This window comes from Rhinatrema bivittatum, chromosome 2 (genome assembly GCF_901001135.1).
Source record: "Rhinatrema bivittatum chromosome 2, aRhiBiv1.1, whole genome shotgun sequence".
In the NCBI taxonomy this organism is placed as follows: domain Eukaryota; kingdom Metazoa; phylum Chordata; class Amphibia; order Gymnophiona; family Rhinatrematidae; genus Rhinatrema; species Rhinatrema bivittatum.
In genome coordinates, this window is record NC_042616.1 from 461,793,874 (window position 1) to 461,817,658 (window position 23,785).

Here is a 23,785-nt window from a genome sequence, read left to right on the forward strand (position 1 = left end):
GTGCAGAATTATGCCAACAGGAGTGATGCAACTCAGTGTCCTGTAAGAAGTGTTTCTTGTCTATAAGTCAGAGATGAGGAAGATGATAGGGATGCACATTGATTTGAAACAAAATAGGAAATGTCAACAACATTTTCAAAATGAAACAAAAGGAAAATAACAAAATGTCTTTGGCTTACTTCTGTTTCATTCTGAAACTTAAAAAAGAGAAAAAAAAAACAAAAAACCTCAGGGGCAGACTAGAAACTTCCCAGGGGTCTCCCCAAGGCTTCCCTAGACCCTCTCTGGGGCCAACCAACCGGGACCTCCAATCACCCCCAAAAGATACTGGGGGCCTGAAATCACTCCAGTTCCCCCTTATTCCATCTGTGGGGGTCCAGAGGGGCAGGAGGGATGCCTACTTACCTCTTACCCCTAGGTCATCCACATGGAAATGGCACTGATCAGCTAAGAGACCGGCGCCATAGTGTGATCTCAAAATGACGTTTTCTCAGGGCCAGCCGGTGTCATTTTATTCTGTGGCTGAATGTTTGAACAACTGTACAAGAAAATGGTGCTGGCCAGCCCTGAGAAGGCACCATTTGATGTTGCAGTATGGTGCCGGTTGCAGGGCTGACTGGCATCATTTCCATGTGATGAGCTAGAGGCAGGAGGTGAGTGGGCATCACTCCTGCCCCTCTGGACCCCCCACAGATGGTGTAAGTGGGGGCCCAGGGTTGTTTCCAGCACCTGGAATTTATTGGGGAGGGTGAGAGGGCACAGGGGTGCCTTGGGAGGCTTCATTTTTATTTTTTTTTGGGATGGGTTACGTTTATTCTATTTCTGCAAAGAAACAAATGAAATAAATATTAAAACTATACCTGGCAGAACTATTTAAATCTTCTTAAAATTCCTGAGCAAGAGATTTCAACGATTCTTAAAATTTATTACCTGCCTCAGAGGGATAGAGGGAAAAGTTCCGAACAAAATTGTAAGGAAACTTCCTCATATGAATTAACAGACATACTAGAAAAATCTCATGATTTAATAGTTGAAGAAAGAGCTACTCTCTTCATACAATTCGCAACACCATCTGGTAGAGACTTAATTCTGAGAACTTTTTTCCGTAATCAGCATTTAAAATTCTATGGATATCCATTAAAAATTTTCCCGGATATAACCAAAAACACTCAAATCAAAAGGAAAAAATTCATAGCTATGAGGGAAGAAGTTATTGCCAGAGGTGCAAAGTATATCCTTAGATATCCATGCTACTGTTTGATCATCCATCAGAATTCACGATATATATTCAGAGAACCGGAACAACTACGGGTATACCTTGACTCCCACTCTGTATAATTCCAGGGGATGGGAAGGTATTATTGGAAAGGCACTGGTTAATTTTGAAACATTTTGTAAGTTATGTTTTATATTGCCTAGTAACACTGCTTGTTCTACATCTTGGATCCACAAATTTCCTATAACTACACATAGGGTGAAATTGTTTTGTTTTGGATATTAATTCCGGTAAAATATAATCATTTACTTTGTAACCAGATGTGAAATTCTTGAACGTTTGTTCTGTATATTTTTTTTGAAAAATCAATAAATAAATAATTAAAAAAAAAAAAACTATACCTGGGAAAAATGCCCTAGAAATGAAATTGAAAAAAAAAAAAAAAAAAAGGAAATTTTGGAGGCTGCACGCCCCTTAAAGAGGATGAATCTACAGAGATGTGAATAAAGAGATTTTGTGAACCCTGTGAATGCTGTTGTAAGAAATTCTAAATATCTGATAAGGTGAGTATATCAGGAAAGAATCCTTTAAGGTTGCATGGGGGTATTGAAAAAGGAACTAAAGTTTAGGCAGAGCACCTAAGGAAGCACTGTTAGCTGGCAAAAAAGCCGACTGGTGAGGACCATGCCTGAAAAGAACCTGCAGAGTCCTGGTAGTGCTATCGTGGGTGCAAAAGCCACGGTTTGGGCAAATCATCCCAGAAGAATCTGGAGAGAGTACTCTTATTGCGGGGAACAGAGGTGGGGAAACGTATCTCTGAAGTAGCTGGGAATGCTGGGAATCTGATACCACCTGCGGCTGAAGAATTGTGAATCAAATGGGGTTCCTTTTTGAGGAATGATGAAAGTACTGTACTCAGTTTACATCCTACTTAAAGGAGATTTCTTAATAATGCAGCCAGGCTTTAGAAGACAACAGCAGGATGGAGCGGAGCTTTGCCCTGAGGAAGACTATCTTACATTGATTCTTCTTCGCCACCTGTGGCTTATTACATCAGCTGCTAGATGAAATATACTGTGAATTTACATTGCCATTCCATGGACATTGTAATACATCAGCTACCTATGTTTTATAGGCTATTTAACTTACTTCTTTTTACAAGTCTCATGGCTGCATGACAGCATACACTTATCACCTGTAAAGCAAAATCTGCCAGAGCATTGATAGATTTTAGATTTAATTTCTGTCATTTGTGTGGCATTGTGAGGTCACATTTCTAGTTGTGCATTCAAGTACTACTCATTAGGGATGTGAATCGTTTTTGAACGATTAAAATTATCGTCAGATAATTTTAAAATCGTTCTAAATCGTTAGAGTGCACGATACAATACAAGTGCCCCCGATTTATCGTCAGGGGCATTTGTATTGTATCGTTAAATAGGGCACGGGAATTATTTGGGGGAGGGCGGGAAAACCGGCACACCAAAACAACCCCTAAACCCACCCCGACCCTTTAAAACCAATTCCTTACCCTCCCCCACCCTCCCGAACCCCCCAAAATGTTAAGTTACCTGGTGGTCCAGTGGGGGGGGGGGGTGTCCCGGCATGATCTCCCGCTCTCGGGCCATCAGCGCCATTTTGGCTGCCACTAATTAAAATGGCGCCGATGGCCCGATAAAAAAAAAACCCACCCGACCCTTTAAATCGACCCCCCACCCTCCCGACCCTTTTTTTTTTAGGGAGGCCCGCGCCACTAAAAAAAACAACCCACCCGACCCTTTAAATTGACCCCCCCCAAAAAACCTTTTAAAATTACCTGGTGGTCCAGGGGGGCCTCGGGGAGAGATCCAGGGGGGCCTCAGGGAAAGATTTCCCATTCCCAGGCATCAGCTGTTCTAAAAAGAAAATGGCACCGATGCCCTTTTGCCCTTACCATGTGACAGGGTATCTGTGTCATTGGCCGGCCCCTGTCACATGGTAGGAGCACTGGATGGCCGGCGCCATCGTTATTCATCAGCTCCTATTATACTATACTCTATAATAGGGGCTGATGAGTAAAGATGGCCGGCGCCATCTTTAAAGATGGCGCCGGCCATCCAGTGCTCCTACCATGTGACAGGGGCCGGCCAATGACACGGATACCCTGTCACATGGTAAGGGCAAAGGGGCATTGGTGCCATTTTCTTTTTAGAACAGCTGATGCCTGGGAACGGGAAATCTTTCCCCGAGACCCCCCTGGATCTCTTCTCTCCCCGAGGCCCCCCTGGATCTCTCCCCGAGGCCCCCCGAGGCCCCCCTGGACCACCAGGTAATTTTAAAAGGCTTTGGGGGGGTCGATTTAAAGGGTCGGGTGGGTTTGTTTTTTTTAGCGGCGCTGGCCTCCCTAAAAAAAAAATTAGCGATGTGAATTGGAATCTGAAACGTTTCCAATTCACATATCTTAACGATCAGATTCCCCCCCCCCCCCCAGCCGAATCTGATCGTTAAGACGATCTGGCACACGATTCACATCTCTACTACTCATTGATGCATACTGTACCAGAAAAATGCAATAACATTTGCTAAGGGTTCTGGTAAAACAATTATTATTTTTCTTTTATGTTTTAGAGTCATTATTCACTAGAGAAGGCATCTGCAGTCCTTGGCATTGGGACAGATAACGTAATTGCAGTAAAGTCTGATGAAAGGTACGTTGATGTTCTACAGTGAATCCGAACTGTTAAATGATCTTTTCTGTATGGTTATGTATTGTGTTTCATAGGACTCTACCTTTTCATGTGAATCCTAGCAAGACAATCCACACTGGTGCATCTTCCAAATGATTTTTCTCTTTATAAACATATATAACACCTACCAGCATACATTACAGGATTTGGATTCGAGATCATTGAAATAGTTTATTTTTAAATAATTTTCATTTGCAATTATTTTAACTTTACCTATATTTTTTTCCACCATGATATGTCTAAAAAGAGAGCCCCTGTGTTTTTGTATTTATCCATAGCTTTTGAATCTCATCATCAAGAAAGATATCAGTGAAAGAGAGTAAGACTTAATACCTGTAATAACCACTGTAAACTGCTAACTTTCATATTTATCCATGTACATGCTTGAAATGATGTGATCCCAGTAAACACACTCATACACAGTGTGTTGTTAATTTTTGCTGACTTGCATATTTAAGAGCTGATGTGGCATTAAAGCATCTGATCTAAAAATTCTTTGAATGAGATGTGCTCTGTTGTATGAACACATCTACCTTTGCACCAAAGCTCACTTAGCCTTAAAAATGTAATCCCAAAATAGGAACTCCTCTTTCACAAGTTTGGACTGTCCACCAGTCAGCTATTTTTCACCAGCAGGCAAACATGTAATTGACTGGCAGGCTGGGAAGGAACAACTCACATTCTGCTGCTGATAATGCTGGTTATCAAGTTTTGCTAGCACTCCCTCCAACCATCTACAACTTTGGATGACACGTCAAGAAATGTTTTCAGACAATCAGAAAAATGTGTTAGTCTTAACCATTGTATAATTTTAATTAATAGCTCTTTTAGTCCCAAACAGGTGCCCTACTGAAATCCTACCTATAAGTAACTAACTGCAAAGGCATGCTTTTAATTTAAGCCCCACGAAAGAAGCCAGATTTCAAATGCAAAGTACATTGGGGTCAATGTACTAAGGTGTGAACACGTTCACAAATGTGATAGCATACGCCGGAAGGAGTGGAGAGAATGAGACAGGATTTAAGGAAACTGGAAGAGTGGTCGAAGATATGGCAGCTGAGATTCAATGCCAAGAAGTGCAAAGTCATGCATATGGGGAGTGGAAATCCTAATGAACTGTATTCGATGGGGGGTGAAGGGCTGATATGCACGGAGCAGGAGAGAGACCTTGGGGTTATAGTGTCTAATGATATGAAGTCTGCGAAACAATGCGACAAGGCGATAGCAAAAGCCAGAAGAATGCTAGGCTGCATAGAGAGAGGAATATCGAGTAAGAAAAGGGAAGTGATTATCCCCTTGTACAGGTCCTTGGTGAGGCCTCACCTGGAGTACTGTGTTCAGTTCTGGAGACCGTATCTACAAAGAGACAGAGACAAGATTGAAGCGGTGCAGAGAAGGGCGACCAGAAAGGTGGAGGGTTTTCATCGGATGTCATACGAGGAGAGATTGAAGAATCTAAATATGTACACCCTGGAGGAAAGGAGGAGCAGGGGTGATATGATTCAGACTTTCAGATACTTGAAAAACTTTAACGATCCAAAGACAACAACAAACCTTTTCCGTCAGAAAAAAATCAGCAGAACCAGAGGTCACAAGCTGAGGCTCCAAGGAGGAAGACTAAGAACCAATGTCAGGAAGTATTTCTTCACAGAGAGAGTGGTGGATGCCTGGAATGCCCTTCCGGAGGAAGTGGTGAAGTCCAAAACTGCGAAGGACTTCAAAGGGGCGTGGCGTAAACACTGTGGATCCATCAGATCTAGAGGAAGCGTATAAAGAGGAGGCAGCAAAACACTGCACGGAGCGGCAGTAGCCACAGAGGCATTCACGGAGCGGGATGCCAGTGGCCAGTGGTTGGTGTTCCACCTTCACGGAGTGGAAGGATGGAGGGCTGCCATCTCCAAATTAAAAAAAGAAAAAAAACAACAAAAAAACAGGGATGGGTTCATGGGCTATAGGTATTATCAATTATTAGGCTTATTCAATTACCAATTATTAGGCATTTCAATATTAGATGATAGTTAATGTGACCTTCAAGGCATACTTCACTTTCAATGCATATCCAGCATAGCTCTCTGCTACAACGGCAGGGGAGAAGAAAAACTAATACTTCACGCATATCCAGCATTGCTCTCTGCTTCAATGGCAGGGGAGAAGTAAAACTAATACTTCACACATATCCAGCATAGCTCTCTGCTTCAATGGCAGGGGAGAAGTAAAACTAATACTTCACACATATCTCTGCTTCAACGGCAGAGAGCTATGCTGCCGCTTAACCAACTAATCAAACTTAATATTTCACTTGGAAGCAGCTCCATCACTGCTCTCTACATTAATGGTGGGGGTGAAAGGGAAATAGAACCTAAGGTTACTAAGAGCCAAGAGAAACAGATAAGTATGAGAAAAAAGAAGTGTGAAGCTTGCTGGGCAGATTGGATGGGCCGATTGGTCTTCTTCTGCCGTCATTTTCTATGTTTCTATGTTTCATAAAAATAGCAAAAGGTGCATGTTGTGTTTCTGGAAAATAGCACATGGTATTTGGCAAATTTTGTGAGTGTTATTTTTGTTTTGCAAACCCATTCGCAAAAGTATGCAAAATCGTTAATGAACTGAAAAATTATGCAAATCAGTTCATTAGCAATTCTATACAAGTAAAATTTTGGGTGGAAAATCCCTGAAAACTTAGCTGCATTTCAGGGAGGAGTAATTAAGCTCTTTTGCAAAACAGCTAGTGATTTCTTGCTAAATTTTTCATGCGGAAGTCGTCGGTAAAGCCAGTTGCATATTATGCAAATGATCTGGCAACACCAGAAAAACATCTTGCAAATTTGGCCCATTTCCATGACAACTTCTGTGGATAGCTGCATTAGTCTTATTGTTTTTGAATATAATGCTATTGTGTAACTAAAAGTCAAAGCATACCTTATCCTTTTTAAAAATGTTGACATAAATTAGGTAGGTTAGCAGCATGCCGACAACAAATGTACATTTTTGGAAATTAAATATATGTGTCGTTTTCAAATATATCTATGGAATGCTTGTCTTCTATATGGCCAAAATTATTTGCCCAAAGTATTCTATTTTTACCCATGTGAATGGGACCTAAGTATTTGAAAATGTACCCTTTGATAACTCACATTTGAAATGCAATATTCAAAAACAAATTTTTTGGCATATTTTATCATAAAAGCATTTTGCCTAGCTCAATTTGTGATTACATAGTATTTCCCTAGGAAAGCCTAATATTAAATGACTTCTCACTTGTGCTTTAAACATAAATCATGATTTATCTTGTTTTCAGTTTAAGATTAATGGCTCCCCCCCCCCCCCCAAGTCACAAATAGACTTTTTCATTTATACAATTTGAAGAAAACTTCCGGAAATTCCTAATTGAAGTCCAGATACTCCTGTGAGCTCCTCGGTTGATTTGACAGTGTCTCTGATAATGATCAATAAAGGCTGGTATATTACAATGAATTAAGTACTTCTGGACATTTTTAATCTGTATTAATGGAAAGGGGTTTTTTTGTTTCCTTTCTAGAGATGTGCCTTTCATATTTTTTTGGAATTACCCCAGAACACAAAAGATGGGGAATATAACCTGATAATTATTCATTAGGAAGTGCTAGCATTTTTTCCCCACAGGCACCATTTAATAGTTTTAATTGGAAGGCCTGTGAATGTGAAATGCCTCCGTGGACTGACCATAAACTCCAGATCATCATCAAACTTTGCTTTAAAAAAAAGCCTTTTACAAGAATAACTAGAATCTTAGTGATGAGGCATTTCTAAGCATTTGCAAAACATTGTTAAAATTAATTCGGTATGATACAGGCTCAAATGCTATACCTGATTTATTTTTTTATTGTATTAGAACGGTGGCAGATGTTCCATGATCTTGCATTACAAAAGGCACAACTTCCTGTGTACCATTTGACTTAATTTTAGGACATAAATTTGCTGCCTGTTGTGTATTCAAGTTCCAATCATTTTCAAAGCAAACTTACCTATATATTAGTTTGTTTCCAAAATAACTTTAGCAAAACTACACTCACAGAATTACACTTGCTATTTGATACACATAGTTTTGGTAAGAGAATTTATGCGCCTACTTTTTTGATTTTAAAAAGTATGTGCACAATTCCTAACCTGGCTCAGACTCCACCCCCTTCCCCCGGCATGCCTCTCCCATATGTGCGTAAAAGTGCAGGCAAGAGGGATGGTAACTTTAAAACAGGTGCGTGGGTGAGCATTTATCTGTTTGCGTGCAGAAACGTATCCATTTTATTACCTATGCGCCTACATGCGTGCATGTCATAAAATATCCTGAACTGTGTACATGTGTGTGCAATTTTAAATGGACGCATGCATGTGCACGCAACTGCCGCTTCTACCACATATATGGGGGAATTTTACAAGGAACACGAGTCAACACCATTTTCCTAGTTCGTTCCAAGTTCACCCAGTTTAGGATAGGACTTGCAACACTCCCCCCCCCCCCCCAATTCCATAGCCTCTCTTTCCCCCTGTTAGCACCAGCCCTTAAAACCACATGGGTACATTTTAAAAAAGAGCGCACGCACGCACTTTTGTTCGCACACCAGGCGTGAACAAAAGTGCACCAGATTTTATAAGATACGCGCGTAGCCGCGCGTATCTTATAAAATCCAGGGTCGGCGCGTGCAAGGGGGTGCACATTTGTGCAACTTGCGCGCGCCGAGCCCTGCGCGCGCTGCCCATTCCCTCCGAGGCCGCTCCAAAATCGGAGTGGCCTAGGAGGGAACTTTCCTTCCGCCTCTCCCCGCCTTCCCCTCCCTAACCCCCTCCCGGCCCTATCTAAACCCCCCCTAGCTCTGTTGCACAAGTTACGTCTGCTCAAGGCAGACGTAACTTTGCGCGCACCGGGCCAGCTGCCGCGTGCCATGTTCCGGTCCGGGGGCTGGTCCAGAGGCCGCGGCCATGCCCCCGGAACGCCCCCGGGATGAAACCACGCCCACGGCACCGCCCCGGATGACGCGCCGACCGCATCACACCCCGACACGCCCCCCGATGACGCGAGGATCGTGACACGCCCCCCGACACGCCCCCCCCAAGAAAGCCCCGGGACTTACGCGCGCCCGGGGCTTTGCGCGCGCCGGAAGCTTATGCAAAATAGGCTCGGCGCGCGCAGGGGCGTTTTTAAAGGGTTACACACGTACCTTATGCGCGTAACCCTTTTAAAATCCGGCCCACACTGACTAGCCTAGAATTTTTTCTGTTATTACTTACACGCCATCCATAACAGTAGTGAAGTTACACGGCAGGGATCCCCGACACGAGCCTCTGGGCATAAGTATTTACACGCATGTCTCTTGGCCTTCCCCTATATGCCCATATCCCACCCAGACCTTACCCATTTCCCACCTGTTCTTCAAAACTTTTGACTTGTGTACATAGCGGGAAATATGCGAATACAGGGGTGGCTTTTAAAATCCACTCGGTATGCTCCAGCCTGACTTGTGCGCATATCTCCCAGTTTTGGTGCACATAGGGCTTTTAAAATTTACCTTACACTGTGTCTGAGCATAATTTTATGTGCATATCAGTCGCATTTATTTATGAAGTGCCATTTCTGCAAATAAAGGATGATTTTACCCTAAGAAGTACCTGTGAAAATTATCCTCCCTATCATCACAACACTAGTAATTTTATTTCTTGAATTTAGAATACAGTGTTGACACTGGCCCTTTGGGCATACAAATAGTGCATTTTTAAAGGTTGCAAGACCAAACATTAAAGGCTGGATTTTCAAAGCTTACGCCCGTAAAAGCCCGGGGTTTATGCACGCTGGGCCATTTTTCAAAGGGCCTGGCCACGCGTGTAAAACACTCGGGACACATGTAAGTCCCAGGGCTTGGCAAAGGGGCGGTCGGTGGGGTAGAGCAGGGCTAGAAGCACCCAGCAAAGCGGCCATTTGCCACTGTGCCGGGGGATCGAGTGCAGACAGGATGCCGATGCGCACAACTAGCTCCTGCTTGGAGGCAGGAGTAAAAGGTAGAATAAGAAAATTGGGGGTACTTAGGATAGGGGGAGGGCAGGATAGGGGAAGGGAAGGGAAGGGGAGGTTAGGCTAGGGGGTTGGGAACTGAGGAAGGCCCTAATGCATTGCCGCGCGACTTGCATTACTCTATCCCCTTGCGCGTGCCGACCCGAAATTTTATAACATGTGCGCATCCATGTGTGCACGCCAGGTAGCGCACGCACATGGACGCACATGCGAAACGTTTGAAAATCTGCCCCTAATTGTAAATTTCCCTTTTGTGTATCTGGTAAATAACAAAAAATGTTGCGCCTGGTACAAATTCAAAGAACTGAATCGTCTGGATATTATAAAATGTTCAAAAAAGATCTTGTATGCAATTATGCACTTCTCTCAACACATAATTTGATTTACAGTATTTTCTCACAGAGAAAGAGTCAAGAAATGAAAAAAAAATATCCCCCCTTTTTTTTTTATCTTATCAGGGGCAAGATAATTCCTTCTGACTTGGAGGCAAAAATATTAGAAGCAAAGAAAAAGGTTTGTTCTGTTATTTGTCTCTGATATAAATTGCAGATCTTTGCATGGTATGAACTAATTAAAGATTTGATGTTAATTATAGATTGCAACTATTGACCTAGATTTATAATTTTCTAAGAATAAGGGGTGTGGTAAGGGTAATTTTCCAGATACAACACTCATTAACTTTATCACATGGTTGGATAATTGTGAGAGAGACTGGGAGAGAGAGAGAGAGAAAGAGAGAGAGACTGAGGCTGAGACTCTCTTTAGAAGGCTGTCATATTAGTCAACTATTTATAGGTCATCTTAGGGGGCAGTTTTAGGTCATTTTAGGGGGCAGTTTTACACGCACAGTCAGAGGTGTGAACAGATGAGATTTGTACATTGCAATCTTGGCCTAGCTTGATAGTAGTTAGGTAGAGCCTGCATCAAGCTAGATCGAGAGTACATTGTACACATCTCATCTTTTTATACCTTTCATCACTCCAAATCAAAAAAAATCTGCACCGCTGTCTGTGCTGTTCGCACCTCTGGCTGTGCATGTAAAACTGCCCCCTAAAACTTAGCATGCCAGCAAAACCTCACCCCAAGTTCAGAATGGCCTCTCTTACAGTGGTATAAAAGATTGACTAATATGTGTGCTTCCTCAGAGGTTCTCTCTCTCTCTTTCTCTCTCTCTCCCCCTCCCCAAAAACCGCTGTAACACATAACTATTGCAGCCATAACACCAGGAAAAAAGGTGTAGTTATTTCCCACAACAGCAAGCATTATACTATTGCACATAGCATTGCCACTCATTTCCATTTACTTCTCCCAGTCCAGAAAATGTTTGAAATTTTCATATGCATCTCGCGATTTGACAAATGACCCTGAAGGTTTGTTACTTATTTTCTTTCTTTTAATATTTCCCAAGTGATTAAATATATCTCCTTGCCTACTGGTTAGAGCAGTGGGCTGAGAACCAGGGAAGCCAACCTTCAAATCCGCTGCTCTTCCTTGTGACCTTGTGAAATCACTTTACCCTCCATTGCCTCGCGTGCAAACTTAGGGCCTGATTTACTAATCCTTTTCCCCATAGACTCAGAATAGAAGAAACACCTTAGTAAATCAGGATCTTAGATTGTAAACATATAATCTGCTTCAAATTACAGAAAGGAGGAATATAAATAAATAAAGCTAATAAGTAACTTCAGTTACCAAACTTAACAGATGGCATGGGGGTAATCTGCATGGAGCAGCAGTTACTTCCTTGAGCAACTTGCTGAGCAGACTGGATGGACTATTTTGTCTTTATCTGCCGACTTTACTATGTATGTTACTAAGTTAATGCCCATTTGAATTTTGAAATGGCAAGACACAACCTGGCACATATTTTTGTACAGATTTCTAAATCTTTACAACCCAGTTTAAACCTTAATCCAAGTTGCTGCTGCCACATGTCATTTTGCTAGGCATTTTTTTTTTTTTTTTGTATATATGTATATTTTTAAGGAGCTTAGTTCAACTTTGAATAAATGCTAGTTCACATTTTCAACACGTTTCAGCTCAGATTCACTTTACTCATCAAGATATGGTTGGGGCAGAGAGATTCCTCATGGTTTAAGCAATTCTCCCATGTAACCTGTGACTTCAGATCTCAGTGTTATAGTAGTAGCTGTCAAGTTGAAGAAAGAGCTAGGGAAAGGCCACCTTTAGAACCATTAATAATTCAAATAATCAATCAAACATTTTGAAACAGATATGAAGGGGGTCTGTGCACTAATAAGAAGTTCAAAAGGCAAGGGACAGGCATTACCTATACATTTTATTGATTGTATTAAAATGTTTAATGAGGAAACTAATGATGTGCAGAATGCTGATGTTTAAGATAGCAGCCTGAAGGGAAGTGAGCAAGGCCATTGTAACATGGCAGTGCTTTACATGTCACTTGCAGATGTAGTCTCTCCATATTAACCAATCCAAATGTAAAGGACCAGTTATCACAGGGAACATGCCCCTGCTCCCTTTAATGTGGTAATGAGTAGTTTGCTCACTATTGTGTTATTTGCATATTTAAAATAGTTGGATGTGTAAAGTTTTACCCCATGTTGTTATTTTTTATGTGGCAGCACTAGGGTACTAATGTCACGTTAGTAGCATTAGTATATTTGTGTTACCTAATGCATATATTAACATGCACATTAACCATAATACATTTAAATACATACATCCTAATGGGATTTAATAGGGACATTAGTTTATTCATCCATAACAAACATAATCCTCCTGTATATTTAAATTCTGTATCTTTATATCAGTTTTCTGATGAAAAGAGCACATCTATCAAAGGCTAGTCATAAATATATTGAATTAGACCAATAAAATTGTGTCACATATAGGGCCGGATTTTAAATGCCCTGTGCGCGTAAATCCGGCTGGATTTACGCGCAAAGGGCCCTCGCGTGCCGGCGCACCTATTTTGCATAGGCCGCCGGCGCGCGCACAGCCCCGGGACGCGCGTAAGTCCCGGGGCTTCGTAAAAGGGGCAGGGGAGGGGGGCGGGACCGGGGTCAGGGGGCGGTTTGGGGCGGGGCTGGGGCGTGGCGCTGGCCCGGGGGCGTGGTCGAGGCCTCCGGACCAGCCCCCGGGTCAGGTGATGGCGCGCCAGCAGCCCGCTGGCACGCGCAGATTTACGCTTGCTTTTAGCAGGCGTAAACCTGGCAACAAAGGTAGGGGGGGTTTAGATAGGGCCGGGGAAGGGAGGGGAAGGTGGGAGGAGGGTGAAGGAAAGTTCCCTCCGAGGCCGCTCCGATTTCGGAGCGGCCTTGGAGGGAACAGGCAACGCGCGCCGCACTCGGCGCGCGCAGGTTGCACAAATGTGCACCCACTTGCGCGCGCCGACCCCGGATTTTATAAGAATCGCACGGCTACGCACGTATCTTACAAAATCTAGCGTACTTTTGTTCGCGCCTGGTGAGCGAACAAAAGTACGCCCTCGCGCAAATTTATAAAATCTACCCCATAACTTGTATGTTGTCCTTTATTTAATGTGATTTATGGTAAATCTTTTCATACAGAATACTCAAAGTATATGTAGCCCTCATCCCGGGACCATGGGGCTATGCAGGGAAGGTCATGGACCACTCAAGACCCCCATGATCTCCCAGGGATCTTGTATGGGGGGGAAAGACAATCTTTTCAAGGCTCTTGGGGTTTTATCTCCCTATGGGGCTTTACTGCATGCCAGTCATACCAAAAATCACTCTTCATTCCAAAAAAAAAGCAGCAAAGCCCAACAGTACACTAGAGGGAAGTGCACCACACTATATTCAAAGTACAAGTGCTTAGTGGCAGCAGAGGCCCCGGGAGTGGCAGATCGCTCCCGGGACCTCCGCTGGACCACTAGGGGGGTGTCGGGAGGGTGACACTGGCGGGGCGGCAGGGCAAGTCGGGAGCTGGCTGCCTGCCGCGGCGCCCCCTAAATCTCGACGCTTGGTCTCCATCTAGGCGAGTCGAAGGCTGGCAGAATTTTGAAAGGGCACTTTTTGACCTTTCAAAATTCTGCTGCCTGCTGCGGCGCCCCCTAAGTCTCGGCGCCCTAGGCACAGGCCTAGCTCGCCTAGTGGTTCCGCCGGCCCTGCTTAAGAGGTGTAGGAGTTAATTCTTTGGGTGGAGCAACACTTGGAGCAAATGGCAGCATCTGACATCGCTGGAGTAGAAAATGTACAGGCAGACTTTCTAAGTCAGAAGACATTAGACCCCAGAGAGTAGGAGCTGTCTGAGATGGCAATGCATCTTATTCACAACAGATGTGGCTCTCCTCATATGGACCTAATGGCGACCAGTCAGAACTCCAAGGTTCTGCAGTTTTACAGTTGCCGAAGGGCGTATGGGGTAGAGGGCATAGATGCCCTAGTGTTACCATGGCTCGAAGCATTCTGCTATATGTCTTTCCATCATGGCTCTGGTAGCCAAGGTGATATGGAGGATAGAGAAACATCCAGGAGAATTGATCCTAGTGGCACCAGCGTGACCCTACTACTCCTGGTTTGCAGATCTCAATATAGCCATAGACAGACCGCTGAGGTTCAGCCATCAGTCGAATCTTCTTCACTAGGTGCCAATATTTTCAGAACAACTGGCTTGATTTTGACCAGCGGCCTGGCTTTTGAGAGGAGATGGCAGAGGAAGAGAGGATATACTGAAGAAGTTATTACCATTTTGTTGCAGACCAAGCAAACTTCTACCTCTTTGGCGTATGTTTGAGTTTTGGCAAATGTTTGATTCCAGGTGTGCTGCTAACAGGATACAAGCTCTTCAGGTTTCTGTGTCACATATTTTGACTTTTTCTCAGGAGGGTTTTGTCAAAGGTGTAGCCTTTAACTCAGCCCTGATCAGTCTTCTTGGAAAGGTACAGGGTCCTTCTCTGACAAGGCATCCGGATGTCAATCATTTTCTATGGGGGTGGCAAAAAATTTGTGGCCTCTGGTGAGGAAGACCTGTCCTTCGATCTGAATCTAGTGCTTAAGGGTTTGTGTGAGGCTCTGTTTGAACCACTGAGAAAGGCAACCTTAAAGGATTTGACTCTTAAGGTGGTTTTTGTGGTTGCTATTTGTTCAGCCCAAAAGATTTTGGAGCTCCTGATTTTGTTGTGTCTGGATCCAGTTTTGCAAATTTCGGAATCAGGAGTCTCGTTATGCATGGTGCCCTCCTTTTTACCTAAGGTGGTTTCGGCATTCCATGCTAACCAGACTATGGAACTTCCAGCCTTTCCAAATTTGGATTCTTCTGCATCTCATGCTAGGGAGCTTAGGCTCCCTAGCATGAGATACCTCAATAGAGGCAGGCTCTATTGAGGTATCTGAAGGTTACTAATGAGTTCCATAAGTCTGATCACCTCTTTGTTCTGTGGAATGGTCCAAAGAAGGAATATCAAGGTTCTAAAGCTTCGATCGCACTTTGGCTTAAGGAAGCAATTGTTCTATCTCTAAGGGGTGTTTAATGCCTGAAGGTTTGAGAGCTCATTCGACATAGGCTCAGGCATCCTCTTGGACTGAGATTCAGCAGGTTTCTCCACCGGAGATTTGCAGGTGGTGACTTGGAAGTCACTGCACATTTTTGCCAGACACTATCATTTGGATGTTGCGGCTCTGACTTCCAGTGATTTGGTGTGAGTTTCTATGACCAGGATTGTTTGTGTCCCACCTGGTCTAAGGGTGCTTAGGAGCATCCCAGGAATCTGGACTGATCTGGGTGTACTGGAAAGGAAAATTTCCTGCTAATTTCCTGCTAATTTCCTGCTAATTTTCATTCCTGTAGTACAACAGATCAGTTCAGATGCTCACCCATTTAGGGTAAGGGACTAAGACATTCATTCTGATGGTTTGTATATAATGCAGAGTTGTCAGGGGATTTTCTGCCTTATTTGTAGACTTTACTTTTTGGACAGAGTATGTCACTGTCCTCCTGTTCATTTGGGGGAGTTTTGGTTGTTGAGGTTGGTTAGAGTGCTCATTATATCTTGGCTTGAGTACAGGACAATACTGAGGGACTGCAGGTGGTACCCTGTGTTAATAACAACGTCAATGAAACTTTGTCTCCATCAGCTGGCATAGCTGAAAAACTCAGGAGTCTGGACTGATATGTGGTACTATAGGAATGAAAATTAGCAGGTAAGAACCAGTTTTCCATTCACCACACTACACAAAGTCCCAAAATACAAAAACAAAACTCACTCTTCTTACACTCCACACTACCTCCCAATCAGATCAGCACTTGAGGCAGGCATCCTTTTAATCAAGGCTCTCCCAGTATCTTCCACTGTCTCTCTTTTATCTTATAGTGGAGTCTCTGTCTGCTGGATTTAGTCAGTCAGCAATACTAGAGATTTTTCTGGCCAAGCTAATTCTCTCTGGAACCTCCCAAAACAATCCTCCATATTGCACTCTGACTCTGAAGAAATCCCTCATTTCTGGGTCACCTCAAATGCAGGGTTTTTTTCACAGCCTCCTCCCTAACTTCTGAACTCTCTGGAGACCCAGTACGTCACCCCTCCTCAGATCTGGAATTTCTTTTATCTTTGAGACAACCCATTACCCAAAAGGATATCACTCCTTCAGCCCTGTCCTATTGGAGGAATAGAGCCACCAAGTGTCCTCCGCAGGGAGAGACACCTGCTTCATCATCCCTGTGCTAAGGCTAATTCTAGACTCCTCCTATGTCACAAAGGCACAAGAGTTTTGTTAGCACACAAACCTCCTCAATGGGGAGTGGTACACTACAATGATACACATGGGGCAGGATCTGGATGGAGACATCAGACTACTGGCAGGATGACCTGTTGAGGCTATAATAGCAGTTTCCACTAAAGGGAAAAAGTGGTTGGCTAGTAAGGGGATATGTAACAACAATTTTGTATCACATTAAATTGCTAAATCTCTATAAACATGATAAAACAACATAAATGAACACATACAAAAAGAAAAAAAATGAAATAATAGAAAAAGAAAAATCTTCATTAGGAAGTAATAAACCCATCAAATTAGAAATACAACAAATTAATAAAAACTGAAAATATAGCAATGCCTAAAATAATCTAAGAGCTTATTATCATAAAAGCACAAAGAGCAATAAATAATCATTAAAAACACATAAATAGCAACATAGGAATTCAAATCAAACATAACAGCATAACAAGCCTCATTCATTATTTCAAAATGAGCATCATAAAGGCTGTTAGGAACATATAGCAACAAGCAGTTCTTTAGATATAAGAGCAATTTTCAAAACTCTGTGAGAGGTGCAAAGTCCATGGGTACTTTTACCCATGGATTGTGCACCAGTTCTCAAAAGGAAAGTATCAGAATCCTTTCCATTTGACAATTGTCCAAAGGAAAAAGTACTCTCAGAGATTTGCACTTCACTTTTCTTTGGGTACTTTCTCTGGCCTGAATGATATGCCTCTTCTGTCCTAACCCTGCCCCAGGAATGCCTCCTCAAAATTCTGGTAAAAAAATTTAGACGTGTTGTGGAACAATGCTCCTCCTACTTTACCAGCATATGGGGGGCAATTTTCAAATAGATCTTTTCCCCAGGTAAATGGCTTTTGAAAATTGCCCCAATATAGGGCCATAATCAATTAATACAATTAATGTCATGAAGGTTGCTGTAAGTTTTTAAATTTGGCCTGAAACTAAATGGGTAAGCTATACAACTCGAGTAGAGGAATAGCATGATCTTTAAAACTGGCACCAATTAAAATACAAGCCACTATCTTTTGTATAACTTGAAATGTATGAATAGTCTTCAGTGCCAAACCTACTAAAAAGCATAACAATAATTGAGCTGAGCTGTGCTATAAGAAAGAATTATTGTAGCAAACACTGAGTGCTCAAAATATATCTGAGGTTAATACACATGTCTTAGGTGGAAAAAGCATCGTTTTGTTCCAGAGGCAATACAGCGCTTCAGAGGTAGAGAGCAATCAATGGTGACTGCTAACAAATGAACTGAAAGCCTGGGGAAAGAATATCCAAAAGTGGAAAGGCATAAAGAACCTGAACTTTAGGTTTCGTAATCCAAAGAGCTTCTGTTTTCTGAGGGGTAGTTTTGAATTTGTTAGTAATGATCCAGTCAAATATTGCCTTCAGATTCTGCTTTCAGCCAATTATGACTATGAACTAGCGTAACCACAAGCTGAATTCTAATTTGCATAAAGATAATATTGTAATGCAGACTGTTTCTATGTAGCACTGTTGGGAGAAAGTGAAAGTTTCAAATCAGACTGTTGGTCTAAAACTGGAATGCTGCTAGAAGAAGAAGGATGATAATGATAATGAAGCAATAAGCTAATTGCAGCTGATATCAGTTAAAGGAATGAGGGAAAGGTTAGAGAATCTGAAAGCAAACCAGATGAGATGTCAATAAATCACAAGACCCAAACATTTTTCAGACAAAACAATTCTCCAGAATAAGAGGTCACAGTCTGAGACCCCCCAGCAGGGTAGCCGCAGAAGCAACATTAGGAAAGGATGGGGAAAGATACAAATGGTAATGGTTATCAAGAAAGCACAGGATAAGCAAGCGGACCCTGGCTGTGAAGAAGTGAGGGGGAAACCAAAGGTCAATTGAAGGCTATGACATTTACCAGAAATGAAAGTGGGCAAACTAGATGGGCCTTACGGTCCTTATCTTCCATCGTATTCTATGTTTCTAAAAGCGCTTTCTGATTGCTGGATATTTGTCTTCTCATATCAAAGGAATATCTCAGAGTTGGCTGCCTGTGTGAAGTGATTTGCAGGACAGGTTCCATCCGCCCCAGGAAAAAAAAAAATAATTTGCACTAGCACTAATATATTTTGTTTCTTTCCCATGTCTTGCACATCTTTCTGATGCAGTTTGCTTGTGTTAATGTAAGTTTACTAAGTAGAAAGTTAGATTGACCCTCAGCTATTTCTAAAGCCCCTTCTCTGGGTGCATGCTGCACTCTTACAGGCCTGAGAAATCTTCATTTGAAAAACTTGATTGCCTAATTCAATGAATAATAAAGCAGAAAAATGAAATGCTTGTGTTTGTCCCTTGAGGGTATGCCACAGTGTTATTTTATGCTGGAGCACATGATAGCTATGCCAGTTCAATTTAATCAAAGTAAATACTGTGTTGCAAGGCTGATTACTGAATCCTGCGCTGGTTGAAGTCATGTGCAGGGAATAAAGTACAGGATCTCATAAATATAAGCACTGCCATACTTTCTCCTCTTCTTTCTTTCATTTTTGTTACTTTCCAACTCCTGTTCATTCTTTCCCTATTGGCACCCAATGAAATTTTCATTTCACTCCTTTTCATTTGCATCCATCTGTTTGCTAATTCCTTTTATGTTGTCATAAGCCCTGTCTGACTCTCCGAATCCCTGTGTCTGTCTGCTCCCAGCCGTTCTCCGGCTCTCTCCTTCCTCTTCCAGCCTCTCCAACTGCAGGCATAGTTTTCCCTTTCCCCTTGCCATCTTCCCTGAACCTTCACAATTCTTGCTTGCTCTTTCCAGCCTCATAGACGTTCCCTCCAAGGTGCCACACCTCTCAATCCCTGCCATCACATCCCCTTTCCACTCTTGTTGCTTCTTCTCCTTCGGTCATAGCAGCAGCCTGCCATCGTGTGGCTGAAAAAGTAGAAACATTGCACAGCTTGCTAGGCACTTAATCTCCTCCTTAAACCCAGTGGAATGATGTAACACAGTTTTAACACAACATTTACAGAGAAGAAGAGAAAGCTGATGAGAGCATAATGGAGACTGGCTGAGAGAGAAAACTGTAAGGAAGAAAGGAAGGAGAATGTCATTCAAAGCTTCAAAATGAGAACAGTGTAGCTAAAAAAAAAAAAAATCTGTTCTGAAAGCAAAGGAAAAAAAGGTGAGGTTTGTAACAAATTGATGACCATGCACACAAGCACAATGGATATCAGAATGAAACCTGCACCCCTCATTAAACAAGCACATAGAAAACACCACGAGCTAGATCAAACCTGCCACTGCATGCTTCTAGAGTGGGGGACAGAACAGTTATTAATATGCTTATTAATCAACTGGTGCAAGACATCCTGGACACAGGATGCATGTTATCACAGAAGCATGCCTAACATTCAGAGGGAAGAAAATGTCACACTTACAGGCAGACACACCCAAATATAAAACTACTAGCTGAAAGGACCTGCCAAAAATCATATGCAAAAAGGGCAATAAACCAAAATCTATCTCACTCTACTGCATATACTCTCCCCCCCCCCTCTATTTAATACATTCTCTGTCACCAACTCTCCCTCCCTCCGTTTCATGCACTCACTCTCAAGTATCCTCCCTACCAGACTCTCACCCTCTCTCTCACACAGTCACTATGGCCAAAAAATACACTGATTTTATGGCTGATACCGAGTTGGTGATGTTGCATCAGACCCCATCTGTCCAGTTTGTTCCAAAAGGCCATTTTGGGAGCAGCACAGAACAATTCACTTTGCTAGACGTTCTTGTTAAATGTTGGCTTCTCATTGTACTGGTTGTGTGATGCACTGTGTGATGAACAGCATGTGACATGTGGTGCCATCTCAGAGTGTACATCCTGAGCATTCAGCATGTGCTACGGGGCAACAGTGCAAGGTCTCACAGCTGTAATATAGTAAGTGACAGCAAATAAAGTTTAAAAGGACCATCTAATCTGTCCAACAGCGATTTTATGTGCATTTACCCAAAGTAGATCAAATTCCCACATGAAACCCAACCCCCAGTCCCGTTATGTCCCCCTTAGATTTACAGCTGTCACTCTGCAGATTTCTACATGCCATCCAGTAAGCACATTGCGCCATTTCACTGCCATCCTGGGCTGCAGCCATCGCTCAGTGAAAGCTGCACCTGTTCTCTCATAAACATTCTCTTGCCACCAAGGATCTTCTGTGTTTATCTTTTCTTGAAGTCTTAATCATCACTTCCTCCTCTGGGAGCGCATTCCAGGCATCCATCACCCTCTTCATGAAAAAATACTTTCTTACATTGTTCCTGAATCTACTCCCTTGGAGTTTCCTATTGTTACCCCAAGTTTTAAAGGCTTCCTTTCCATTGAAAAACCTTGGCTTCCTGTGCATTAATACCTTTCAGATATTTAAATGTCTGTATATCATATCTTCCCCTTTCTCGCCTCTCTTCCAGGATAATACGTAAGTTCCTTGAGTCTCATCTCATAGGGCTTTTCCCACACAAATCTCTGGGCCCGTCTTCAGCCTCTCTCTATCCTTTCTGACATACGGCCTCCAGAACTGAACACAGTACTCCAAGTGAGGCCTCATCAAGGACCTGTAATGAGAGGCATAATTTCTTCTTTTCTTGTACTGGTTATAGCTCTCCCTGTACCTCCAAGATCTTGTTAGCTCTGGCCATCACCTTATCCCACTGTTTGGCTACCTTGAGATCATCCAACATTATCACAGCAAGATCCTTCTTGTCAGTGCAAATCAGCTTCTCACCACTTACCACATACTGCTCTGGTTGATTTCTGCACTCCAAGCTCATGACTCTGTATTTTTTGGCATTAAATCTTAGTTATAATCTATTTAGTTATAAACATTTTCAACAGTAGTCCCAAAGTCCCAAAAGTCCCCAGTCAAAGGTGACAAACAAGTGATGAAATCAAAGGGAAAAAGAAATGCCAAACCTGCCCAACACCCCGAGTGATTCGGTTCAATAGCCTGCTTTAGGGGCCAACACAGTGCTTGCTCTGTAATACAAATGAAAATAATAAACAGTTAATAAAAAGACCATTCTGTGCAAAAAATGAGATAGTATATAGCATATCAACTTGTTTCTATCACATTCTGAAATTTCTTTACATCTTGAACAAAACTTCAACAATCCTGGTATCTGCCATTTTGTTCAAGACATGAAGTTTTGGAATGCGATAGAAGCAAATTGATGTACTGTATACTATTTTTTTTTGTACAAAGTGGTCTTTTAATTACATCTGCAAGGCTACTGATGAAATTTTTTTTTAACTTTGTAATTGATCTCCAAGTGCTCAAGTAAGTTTATGAGGTTTTATTTACATAATCAATATTCAAAAATTTCACAGAAATGTATTTGATTTATGCTACAGTGGTACATGATTATAATTGTGAATAGGCTGAGCATGACTTTTTTTTTCAGCACAGTATATGATACCACTTTACTGTTCTTAGAAGTTTACAACATTTTTGTTCTTCATTTTTGCTGTATCTTAAATTAAATTGTAATTGCCAAATATTAGATCACTTTTCATTCTGTCTGTTCCTTCAGAGTGTCAATTCTGTTGCAGATCTTAGTGTCAAGTGCAAAAAGCAAACTTTTCCCTCTAATGCTTCCACAATACAGCTAACAAAAATATCAAAGAGAACCAGCCCTAGGAACTACATTTATTGCCCTTCTCTCCTCAGAGTGAATGCCATTTACCATTACTCTCTGTCTTCTAACCCTCAACTAGCTTATAATCCAGGCTACTTCTTTGGAACCCTTCCCCAGGCAATTCAGTTTAATAATGAGCCTCCTATGTGGGGACAGTATCAAAAGTCTTGCTTAGGTCCCAGAAAACCACATCCAGAGCATGTCCTTGATCTAATTCTCTAGTCATCCAATCAAAAAAATCAATAAGATTTGTCTGACATGACTTGCCTATGGTAAAACAATGCTGCCCAATATCCTGCAATTGGCTAGACTGTAGTTAGTCTACTATCTTTTCCTTCAGAAGAGCCTCCATTAATATTCTCATCACTGAGGTAAGGCTAAGCAGCTTGTAGTCTCCAGCCTCCTCACTGCTATTACTGTTATGAAGAGGGACCACATCTGCCTTTCTCCAGTCCTGCGGGTCTTCACCCATCAATGAAGATCTATTGAAAAGATCATTCAGCGGCCCCACCAGGACATCTCTGAGCTCTCTTGGTATCCTAGAGTTCATCCTATGCGGCTCCAAATGGCTCTGTCCACTTTCAGTGTTGACAGTTGCCCACAGACATTCTTCTTTATAAATGGTGTTATATCTACTCTGCTCTCATATGTGCCCTTAGCAAAGATCAGTGGCCCTTATCCAACCCATTCTTCAGTGAGAACTGTACTCAAGTATTTATTTAGAATTTCTGCTTTTTCTTCATCTGTCTCCACACATTTCTCCTCATCTTCTCCCAATCTTACAATACCACCTTTGGCCTTCCTTCTTTCTCTCACATATATGTGGAAACATTTGTCACCACATTTTGTTTGTTTTTTGCTATGTTTTCTTTCATTTTTCTGTTAGCCATCCTGATTTCTTTTCCAGCTCCTTTCAGCAAAGCGAGTTACTGTATTTTTTCCTGTGTTCTTCTTTTTGTGATCCTTCATACTATCTGAATGCTAATCTTTTGGCCCTTACGTTTTCAGCCATCTCTTTGATAAACTCTGCCAGTTTTCTTTTCAACTTACTTTCATTAACTTTCTTGACATAAAGATGTGTTGCCTTTGCAATAGCACCTTTTAGTGTAGTCCACTGTTATTCCCCTTCACCCACATTCTCCAACCCTGCCAGAGTCTCATTGTACTTCCCCATTGTACAAAAGTCAGTATTTTTAAAATTGAGAACTTTTAGCTTTGCATGACTCTCCTCTGACTTAGGGGTTATTTCAAACCATATAGTATGATGGTCACTGGTTCTAAGGTATGTATACCTACTTGGACATTTTAGACACTGTCACCATTTGTAACTACCAGATCCAGTGTCTTCCCTTCCCTTTTGGGCTCTATCACCATTTGTTTGAGGCTATTTATTTATTTATTTAATTTATTTA

The 23,785-nt window shown here is 42.2% G+C and overlaps 1 protein-coding gene across 1 annotated transcript in view; it reads left to right on the forward strand.

Annotated features, from left to right (window-relative positions):
* The window catches only part of LOC115083333 (glutamate decarboxylase 1-like), a 170,374-nt gene that overhangs the window by 51,981 nt on the left and 94,608 nt on the right, over nucleotides 1-23,785 (forward strand). The window contains exons 6-7 of the mRNA XM_029587135.1: nucleotides 3,824-3,903; nucleotides 10,444-10,498. Coding sequence (XP_029442995.1) covers nucleotides 3,824-3,903; nucleotides 10,444-10,498 — 135 coding nt within the window. The remainder of the gene's footprint in view (nucleotides 1-3,823; nucleotides 3,904-10,443; nucleotides 10,499-23,785) is intronic.